Source organism: Lathyrus oleraceus, chromosome 6 (assembly GCF_024323335.1).
Source record: "Lathyrus oleraceus cultivar Zhongwan6 chromosome 6, CAAS_Psat_ZW6_1.0, whole genome shotgun sequence".
Taxonomy (NCBI): Eukaryota; Viridiplantae; Streptophyta; class Magnoliopsida; order Fabales; family Fabaceae; genus Lathyrus; species Lathyrus oleraceus.
The window spans coordinates 37,325,506-37,336,474 of NC_066584.1; the positions used below are offsets into that span (position 1 = coordinate 37,325,506).

The 10,969-nt window shown below is 35.1% G+C and overlaps 1 protein-coding gene across 1 annotated transcript; it reads left to right on the top strand.

The window, feature by feature from the left end:
• Positions 1 to 775: 775 nt before the first annotated feature.
• Positions 776 to 3,463, top strand: LOC127091391 (amino acid permease 6). Its single transcript, XM_051030016.1, has 6 exons — positions 776 to 1,159; positions 1,350 to 1,583; positions 1,690 to 1,783; positions 1,863 to 2,077; positions 2,240 to 2,382; positions 2,554 to 3,463. The coding sequence occupies exons 1-6, from the start codon at positions 1,084 to 1,086 to the stop codon at positions 3,205 to 3,207; spliced, it is 1,416 nt and encodes a 471-aa protein (XP_050885973.1). The 5' UTR covers positions 776 to 1,083; the 3' UTR covers positions 3,208 to 3,463.
• Positions 3,464 to 10,969: the final 7,506 nt, after the last annotated feature.

Genomic DNA, 10,969 nt, shown 5'->3' on the forward strand with positions numbered 1-10,969 from the left:
CAACAATGCTAAAAAAAAAATATGAGAGAAAATTTTACCATCAATTACTAGTCTTTCTGACTAGATGGGTTAATCTCTACTTTTATATTAAAATATTATACTCCTAATTAATAAATACAAGTTGCTATAATATAGTTGAAGAAATATATTATACTCTACATTTTTTAATGTTAATTATTCATCTTATTGACTTAGACTTGTTATTCTTTTCTCACCAATTAATTTTTTCCCTCATTTTTGTCTTTATATTTCACTTTATGGCAAACTCAAATAATCTCTAGAACTACAAAAAAAGATCATTCAATTTTAGATCCAAATCCAATAGTCACAAACATGTACTCCCCTTCTATTGACACGAGTTTCAAAATCAATCTCATCATAATCACATGTATAGTGAATATGATTCTCTGCCAAACGTGTCACATTATACCAGTCCATTTCCCACTGTTTTTTGTCTTTATGCTCCATGCACCTCTCTCCAACTCTAAAATGAGAGGACACTCCTTGTCCTAAGGGAATCAGCCATAATCGATATACATCTTAGTCAGATAAGAATTTATTGCACTTTGGAAAACCAATAGTCACACAACCCTACACACAAAAAATCACTAAAATGAATGGACTAAAACTAAAAGAGAAAAAAGTGTAGGGACACTTTGGTTCCATAACATAGACCAAAAATGTTCCACTTTCGATGGTTCACATGCTTGCAAAAATATTCCATTTTATAATTTCAACTTTCAATTCAACCAAGTTCAATATTCTTTTGAGTTTTCAATATTATTTCTCTAAAGTAACACCACTTGTGTTGAGTGATAATAAATTCCTCACGTATGTTTGAATTACATGTGCCATTCAACTAACCCTTGACTATTCTCTTCATCAATTATTCTCTATATAATAACCATTTTTTCTCCATTGTTTTCTTATAACATTTGTGTTCCCTTCCATCCTTCTATTATAGACTTCAAAAAGTTCTATATAGGTAGCTAACACCTTAAAGCATAACATACAACAACCACTTTCTCTTCTCTTTTTCACCAAACACTAAAAGTTGTAGTTTGTGTTTAGTAGAACATCATCATGCATATAGAAGCTCCAGAAAATTATGTAGCAGAAGACAAAAACTTCGACGATGATGGACGAACCAAGAGAACTGGTATATATTTGCTCTCTTAATATGGTATCAGAGTCTGGTATCTTAATATAGTATCAAGAGTCTGGTATATTAATATGGTAACAGAGTCTGGTCTGGTAATATAATATTAGAGTCTGGTTCAGTTACGTTAGTATTGAATTTTTTGTTGGTATGATTGTATGTATGATTTGTTTTGATGATGAAATTGTAGGGACATGGTTGACTGCAAGTGCACATATAATAACAGCTGTGATTGGTTCTGGAGTTCTATCACTTGCATGGGCAATAGCACAGATGGGTTGGGTGGCTGGTCCTGCAGTTCTCTTTGCTTTTTCTTTCATTACATATTTCACTTCAACTCTTCTCGCTGATTGTTACCGTTCACCTGATCCTGTTCATGGCAAGAGGAACTACACTTATTCTCAAGTTGTCCGAGCTAACTTAGGTACGAAAAACACTGACATAGACACCAGACGCAATTCAGATGACAGTGACACATATTGGACACCAGACATGTTTATCGTGTTTAATACGTGACATTATTTTTGTAGGAGGCATGAAATATAAGCTGTGTGGATTGGCTCAGTATATAAACCTTATAGGTGTGACAATTGGCTACACGATAACTGCGTCAATTAGTATGGTGTAAGTTTTTCCTCATAAACTTTTTTACTAAAGTTCTTGATGAAATTAAATAGCTAATTATTTTTTGAATTTTTACCAGGGCTGTGAAAAGATCAAACTGTTTTCACAAGCATGGACATCAAGACAAGTGTCATGTATCAAATAACTCTTTCATGATAATATTTGCCTGCATCCAAATTGTTCTATGCCAGATACCCAATTTCCATGAGCTCTCTTGGCTCTCGATTGTTGCAGCTGTTATGTCTTTTGCTTATTCTTCCATTGGCCTTGGCCTTTCCATAGCCAAAGTTGCAGGTACTTGAAACCATGTCACTTCAAATTCTTATTGGAATTTAGATTAGGCACGGAGTCACACACATCTGAGTCGGAAGACTGAGATGCGTGTGGGTGGACAAAATTATTAAAGTGTTATTATTATAATAAGATAATTAATATACAAATATTTTATGTTTGAAGGTGGGGGACATGTGAGGACAACCTTAACTGGGGTGGAAATTGGGGTAGATGTTACTGCAACAGAAAAGGTTTGGAGGATGTTCCAAGCTATTGGGGACATTGCCTTTGCTTATGCTTTTTCTAATGTGCTAATTGAAATCCAGGCAAGTAACATATTTATCTATTATTTATTTATATAATACATACAGACACCAGACGATACTAATAAAGACGCAATAACATGTATCATGTCTGTGTTTGCCACTGACACATGTCAGACACCAGACACGTCTTTATCTAATTAATTAACGAGGTTCTATGTACTATTATTACAGGATACCTTAAAATCAAGTCCTCCAGAAAACAGAGTGATGAAGAGAGCAAGTTTAATTGGAATTTTGACAACAACATTATTCTATGTCCTCTGCGGAACCTTAGGTTATGCCGCATTTGGAAATGCTGCACCGGGAAATTTCCTCACAGGTTTTGGCTTCTACGAGCCCTTCTGGCTAATAGACATTGCCAATGTTTGCATAGCAATTCACTTAATTGGAGCATACCAAGTCTTTGTCCAACCCATATTCGGGTTTGTCGAGGGCCAAAGCAAAGATAAATGGCCAGAAAGCAAATTTGTGAATGGAGAACATGCCATGAACATTCCATTCTATGGAAGCTTCAATGTGAATTTCTTCAGAGTATTATGGAGGACTGCATATGTGATTATCACCGCAATCGTAGCAATGTTATTTCCATTCTTCAATGATTTCTTGGGACTAATTGGTTCACTATCCTTTTATCCATTAACTGTTTACTTCCCAATAGAAATGTACATCAAGAAAACCAAGATGCAAAGGTTTTCATTCACATGGACTTGGCTCAAGATATTGAGTTGGGCTTGTTTGATCATTTCTATTATCTCAGCCGCTGGATCCATTCAAGGACTTGCTCAATCTCTCAAGACATATAAACCTTTCAGAGGAGAACAATGATAGGTTTTTAGTTTCTAATTTAATGGTGTTTTTTCTTTGTCAATGTTTTTTCTTGTCTTGAATAAGTTACTAAAAGTCTAATCCAATGATATTGTACTAGTATGAAGTGTTTATTGATAGTGAACAAATGCAACACACAGAAAGAGTACAATGCAAGTCTAGTGAATAATAGTCTCAAAGATGGTTGTAAATTGAGTTATATAAATTAAGTTATGTGCACAATTGGAAATGCAAAACAACTTGTTATTTAACCAAATCTTTTGTTTCAATAGCACAGTAGAAACTCTTGAATCTTGTCATGAAATGAAAAATTTGTATAACAACTTATGCATTTGGATAAATTTAATGAAAACAAGTTTATGATATAGTTGAGTTAATTAATGAGACCAATTTCTTCTGGTTTATTTTTGGGGCTACCATATCTAGAGAAAAACAATAACACTTATTAATATACATCTAAATTTGTAATACATGAAAAAAAAATTGACTCAAAATTGAAACGGTTGGAAAACAGATGTTTCTATTTCGTTAAGAAAGAAGAAAATGAACGAAGACATTTTTGAGTAAAATTTAGTGGTCCTTATTTATGAGAGTATATTACAATAGTATTTATACATAAATCAAACTAATTAACTAACTTGTGCAACACGTGTTTTCTGTCGAATTCTACACTTTAGACGAAATCATCCATCTGTCAAATTCACAAATTGTCGAGCTTGGAACTTCACTTTGAAAACCCCACCTCGACTCCACTTGAAAACACAACTCGACTTCTTGTCAAACACAACTAATTAAAAAGATTTGAAATACAAACAACACGCTCCTTAATTAATACTTTCTAAACTCCTCATTCCAATAAGCTTCTTCAAATCATCGAACCTTGTCTTCTTCAAAGGTTTTGTAAGTAAATCTGTCAATCACACTTCTGACTTGCAATACTCAAGCTCGACCTTTCTTTTGTTCATTTGATCTATAAGAATGTGATACCTCCTTTCTATATGCTTACTCCTTCCATGACACATCAAATAATTTTCTAGAGTTATAGATGATTTGTTATCTACAAACAACTTCGTCTTCTTCGATTCCATGACTTTAAGTTCATCTAGCAACATTTCTATCCATAAGGCTTAACAAGTTACATAGGATGCTGCTACATACTCAGCTTCACAATATGATAAGGTCACTGTCCCTTGCTTCCTTGAGCTCCAAGAGATTGGTGTTCCGCCAATCATGAATATGTAGCCCGCATTACTTTTCCTGTCATCTTGGTCTCCACTGAAGTCGAAATTTGTATAGCCATACACTTCTACAGTTTTGTTGATGATCTTATACATTAGCATTAGCACTCCATGATACAAAATTCCCTTTATGTATCTCATCACCCTTTTGACTATAGTGAGATGACATTCTTGTGATTTTTTCATAAACTTGCACAAAACTCAACACTTTGGCAAATGTCAGGTCTGCTATTGCATAAGAAACTTAGAGACCCAATTATTTGTTTGTATAATGTTGTATTTACAAACTCATCATTTGTTTCTCTTTCCAACTTTGCTTCTGTCTCCAGTGGTGTAACTGTTGCATTATAGTTGCTCATATTAAATCTTTTCAAGATATCTTAAGCATACTTTGTTAGTGCAGGAAAACTCAATGGCTTGTGTCTTTAAATTTCATCCCTATAAAATACGACAAGTTTCCTAGGTCATACATTTCAAATTCCTTCATCAACTCAACCTTGCACTTCATAATCCTCTTCTAGTCGAATCATGTGATCAACAAATCATCCACATATAGACATAGGATGATTCAACTAACCTTGTATGTATCATTGACATATACTCCATTCTTTGAAATACATTTTGTGAAATCGACCTTGATTAGGAAGCCGCCGATTCTCTTATTATAAGCCCTTTGGGATTGCTTCAAGCCATATAAAGTCTTCCTCAATATGTACACCTACTGCTCCTGCCCTTTGATTTCAAGTCCTAGTGGTTGACTGACATATATCTATTTTTCCAATGGTTCATTCAAGAATATTTACTTAACATCCAATTGGTGTATTTTCCATCCTTTATATGTTGTAGTCGACACAATAGTTCTGATTTTTGTCTCCAACCTTACAAAAGGTGCATAAACTTCATTGAAGTCGATACCATGCTTTTGTAGAAAACCTCTCGCCACCAGTCTGGCTTTGGACTTATCGATATCACCATTTGGCCTAAGTTTCAAGTTGTAGATCCACTTCACATCAATTGGCCTTTTGCTTGATCTTTCGACAAGCTCCTAGGACTTGTTCTTCTCAATTTCCATGAGTTCATCTTTCATGACTGCCAACTAATTTGAATTCTTCATGGCTTGATCCAAATTAATTGGTTATGATTCAACCATCATCATCACTTCTTCTATCGGGTCACCGTCTGCATCAATTGCTTGATTTGGAAATCTCTCATATCCAACTAGCCTTGTCGACTCAACTCCTGTTCTAGTCAATCTTCTAACATTCTGCTCAAGTGGTTCTTCATTTTTGAGACTTCATTTTACTGGTCTACTTCAAGCACAATTGGGATTGTCTCTTGCTTATGTCGAACTAACCCTTGAGTCCAATTCCACCCTTTGCTTTTGTCCACCAGAACATCCATATTGATCACTAGTTTATCATCATTTGGTGAATACAACTTGTATGCATCAGCTGAATGATAATCTATGAGCACCATGGCTTAACTTTAATCATCTAGCTTCCTCCTCAACTCCTCAGGTACATTCCTGAACCATATTTATCAAAATACTCTAAGATGACTAACATTTCCTTCATCCTTCTCCAATACTTATAATGTGTCTTTTGCCTTATTTTCTTGATTGGACATTTGTTGAGTATGTACATTGTTGTCAAAATTGCTTCTCCCTAAAATCTCTTTGACTTTTCTTTGGCTTTCAGCCTATTCCTTGCCATGTTCATTATGCTTTTATTTTTCCTCGCAGATATTCCATTATGTTAAGGTGTATAAGGTGCAATAACCTTATATTATATACCTTCATCATTGCATGATCTTGCGAATTCCATTGAAGTATACTCACTTCCACCATCAATTCTCAATTTCTTAATGTTGCACTCACTTTTTTCGACGTGCAACTTAAATCTCTTGAACTGTGTGAGCATTTCACTCTTTCTTTCGATTAGATAAATCCATATATGTCTTGTAAACTATTTATGAAACTTAGAAAGTAACAGTGACCTCCATTAGACCTAACTTTAAAAGGTCCACATACATCACAATGCACAAGTTCCAGACTTTTCTTGGCCTTCATAGGCAATGCTTGAATGATTTCCTTGATTGCTTTTCTCTACAATATTCTTCACACATCTGACTTAGCTCCCTTATCTGAGGCAGACCATACATCATCTGCTTCTTGTTAAGCATACTTCAACTTCTAAAGTTCAAGTGTCCATACTTGTGGTGCCATAGCCATCTATTGTCTTCTGCTACAGTCGAAGTAAGACATTGATGATCAACCATGTTGATCTCAATCTTAAAAGTTTTGTTGTCTTCTAATGGTGCTCTCAAGATCAATATCCATTCACCATCAAACACATTCATTTGATTGTCCATCATCTTCATGTTGTACCCTTTTGCAAGTAACTGACCAATGTTGATTAGGTTACTTGTCATAGAGGGCATATACAGGACATCAGTGATGACCGCCTTCTGACCATCTTTCTTATAATGCCTGTTTATCCACCTTCTCCCTTTCTGAGTTCCTTTACTTCAATCTCAACTCATTAGCTTATAATGAAGCTTGAAGTTCTTCCAACTTCATTTCAGTTAGGTTCTTAGACTCTTCAATGGACATGACAGTGTAATCAAAACTTGAAATCAGAGATCTTAATACTTTCTCAATCTTCTGTTGATCATTGATTGATTCACCATACGCATTCATCTGGTTTGTTAGCAACACCATGCACAAAAATAATCTTGAAACAGGTTTGTTATCTTTCATTTGAGTCATCTCAAATTATTTCCTCAAGGTTTGTAGCTTCACTCTCTTGAGTTTCTCATCACCACCATACAATTTCTTCAATTTATCTCAATCTTCTTTCTCCGATTCTTCTTCTATTATCTTCTCAAAGATATTTGGATCCACACACTAGTGAATCAAGAATATAGCTTTTGCATCTTTCTTCACATGCTTCTTGTGCACAACCTTCTGGATATCACTAGCATTCGCCTCCAATAGTAAGGCTCTTTCATGCAAAATTTCTCCAACGTCTTGAAATCTAAAGATAAATTTCATTTTTGCAACCCACCTCTCATAGTTCTCACCTTTGAAAACCGGTAGATTTGTAAGAAATTATGTTGATGTTGTGTTACCGTTTACCATTGCTAACTTGTCAGAAATGTTGGCGTCTTGTCATTCTTCATTGTATTGCTTCTATTTATAATTACATGAGAATTTACAATAATTAATTACAAATATTCTTTATTTGATTTTCTACTATATTCAAGTAATGCAAAATATACACAATTAAGAATAATCAAAACCTTCCATATTAACACCCTCTTCAAATTATGTGGTTGGTCAAGAAGCATCAATTTGTTAACAAGAAACTGATGATGTGGATAGCGAACCGCCCCCGTAAAAATATATTCAATATGAAATTGAGTACTAACATGAGAAGTGATATTAGTTGATAATCATAGGCATTATGAATTGAATGAAAATCTACTTCAATATGCTTGGTGCATTCTTGAAAAACTGGATTCGAAACAATTTGGATGGCACTAGTATTGTTAGCATAAAGTGATGTACGCTCTGTTTGAGGAAATTCAAGCTTACTCAAAAGACCGTGAAGCCAAATTATTTTTGAAGAAGCAGCAGGCATAGCACGATACTTAGATTCAGTGGAAGATTTAGAAACTTTTGCTTGCTTCTTACTTTTCCATGAGATCAATGAAGAGCCAAGAAACATACACCAATTGGTGGCAGATCCTCGAGTGTCAAGACACCCTGCCCTATCAGCATCACTATAAGCATTCAATCGAGAGATCATTTCGGAAGGGAAGAATAAACCACGATGCGAAGTTCCTTTCAAGTAGCAAATTATACGACGAACTGTTTCCAGGTGAAGATAGGTAGAAGAATGCATGAATTGACTTACTTGTTGAACGACAAAATATATATAAGGGTGAGTAATAGTTAAGTAATCAAGGCTACCAACAAGTTGCCGATATAATAAGGGATCAAACAAAAGCTTGCCATCATTACGATGATATTTAACATTAACCTCAAGAGGATTATCCACCAGATTAGTTGTTTGGAGACCAACCATAAAAAAAATGTGTGGCATACTTGTGTTGATGGAGGAAGATGCTCTTAGACGTAGAATGAACCTCAAGACCAATAAAATAATGCAAGTTTCCAAGATCTTTCATATGAAATGAGGCGTGTAACTGTTGTTTAAGTAGTTCAATATAAGCATGATTTAAACCAGTGATAACCATATCACCAACATATAAAAGTAGTAGAATAATACCCTCAGTTGTGCAATGAATTAATAAATAGGAATCATATTGAGTATGGGTAAAGGAGAACTTAAGTAGAGTGGAGCGAAATTTCTCATACCATGCCCTGGGAGCCTGTTTCAACCTGTATAAGGAACGTTTAAGCTTGCACACACCCTTAGATGAAGAGAATATACCTTGAGGGGGAGTCATAAATATCTTCAATCAGCTCACCATGAAGAAAAGAATTTTTCACATCCATTTGATAAAGAGGCCACCCATTAGAAGCAGCTAAAGAAAGCAGAGTACTAATTATTGTCATTTGGAAACCGACGTAAATGTCTCATCATAATCAATTTCATGTTCCTGTTTCTTTCCCAAGGAAACCAATCGAGCCTTGAAACGATTGAGGAACCCGTCAGAATTGAGTTTCATATAATACACCTATTTGTAACCAATGGGTTTTATATTAGTAGTGTCGCATCTCGAAAAATACGATCCTTCGCGAGGGCATTTGCACGCTCGCGGAAAAATGATTCGAATAGAGTCGCCACAAAACTTTATTTATTCCAAGAAGGAAGGGGAAAATATTGATAAAACCTTAAGAGAAAAGAAGATGGTTGTCGCAACCATATTCGGGTTCGGGAGTCGATTATGCAAGGGGAAGGTATTAGCACCCCTCACGTCCGTTGTACTCAACGGGAACCTTTTAGTTAAACTTGTGATTGAATGTTAGCTATCATTAATTGTTTCCTTCGAGTGATGAAAAGTGAAAAAGGAAAATAAAAAGGGTTGCAAAATGTTTTTATTAGAGTGCTTGAAAATATTGTGGGTCTTACTCATACGTATCCTCAGGTACAATGAGGAATTCAAAGCTTCGTAGTTCGTGAAAAACAAAAGATATGTTTGGTGTTTTTTGTCATAGTGCTTGATGATATGTTGAATCTCGCTCCTACGTATCTCCGGGTGTGATGGAGAACTCAAAGCTACGTAGTTCTTGGTAGCACATGAGTGTTGTTTGATTTATTTTAATGAACGAATGTTTAGGTCTCATTCTAATGGTTAAACATTGACTTGCATGTTCGCGGATGGGAGACTTAACATTTGTTTGTTTCACGATAAAAATGATCTTGTTTAATCGCGTTCTAGCGGTTAAACATTGTTCTATTCTCACACATGGGAGGCTTAGAGCTAGTTTGTATACGCGTTAGAAAGGACTAAACAATGTCCTTTGTGAAAAGGTTTCCGATCGCACGAGGGCAAGAAAAAGATAGGTTTAATATGTTGAAAGTCTTTTAGGCCGAAGATGAGTATTCGAATAGGGAGCGCTACAGCAGTGTTCAAATAATCAGAGACAAAGGATGGTTTAAACTCAATCAATCTTTTTTCTTCTAAGTTATTGTGAAAAATGTGTGGCGAATTAAGTCAATGTTCATTAGTGGTTCATACAGGGAGCTCTACAACAGTGTCCAAATAATCGGAGACTGAGGAATGTCTAAACCCAATCAGTATTTTTCTTTCTATAAAAAGGGTCAATTGAATTCAATTAATTATTGTGTTTTAATACCAAAGATGAGTGTTTGAAAAAAGAGCTCTACAGCATTTTCCAAACATTCGGGGAAAGAGAGAGTCTACACCTACCCCTCCTTTTTCATCCAAGTTACTGCAAAAGTGAGTTTGCTTAGGGTTTGATTTCGAAAGTGGTTTGAAGTGAATCAAATCAGCATTTTTTAGTGGATGACGAATGCTCAAATGGTCGAGTATGGTAATTCATATCCAAATAATCGAGGAGAGGAATGATAGGCTCTAGAGCACCTCCTTTTTCATCCTTTGAAATGGTGTTTAAGTATGATTAAGTGTTTTGACTTTGATTGGGAAAAGGCGCTCGATGTCGATAGAGGTTTTTTATGTGTGTTGTAGGATGAATGAAGAAAATTAATTTGAAAAGATTTGATTCGATGGTGAAAATGGTTTTGATTTGGGAAAATTACTAGACGTTGGATCGAGCGCTTATTTTGTGTTTCTTTTGAAACGTGATTGATTTTAATCTAATCTTGAATTAACCATTAACTAACGCAATAAGAACAAAATAACGGAAAGCGGTAAAATTATTACATGTTATGGGAATGGGGGTACATTTTGTCTAATGGGGGTATAATAAAGCGATTAAAATGCAAGTCCATTAAACAAGTTAATGTAAACAACAAGGAGCTTATTGTAAGAAGGCCCAAGAGAAAGCCAAGGGACCAGAAACAAACCAAAAT

Excerpts from the sequence above, each read along its gene's own strand:
- LOC127091391 (XM_051030016.1), top strand. The coding sequence starts at position 1,084 with ATGCATATAGAAGCTCCAGAAAATTATGTAGCAGAAGACAAAAACTTC. Across the intron at positions 1,584-1,689 it reads AGTTGTCCGAGCTAACTTAG|GAGGCATGAAATATAAGCTG; the intron begins GTACGAAAAACA and ends TTATTTTTGTAG. Across the intron at positions 1,784-1,862 it reads ACTGCGTCAATTAGTATGGT|GGCTGTGAAAAGATCAAACT; the intron begins GTAAGTTTTTCC and ends AATTTTTACCAG.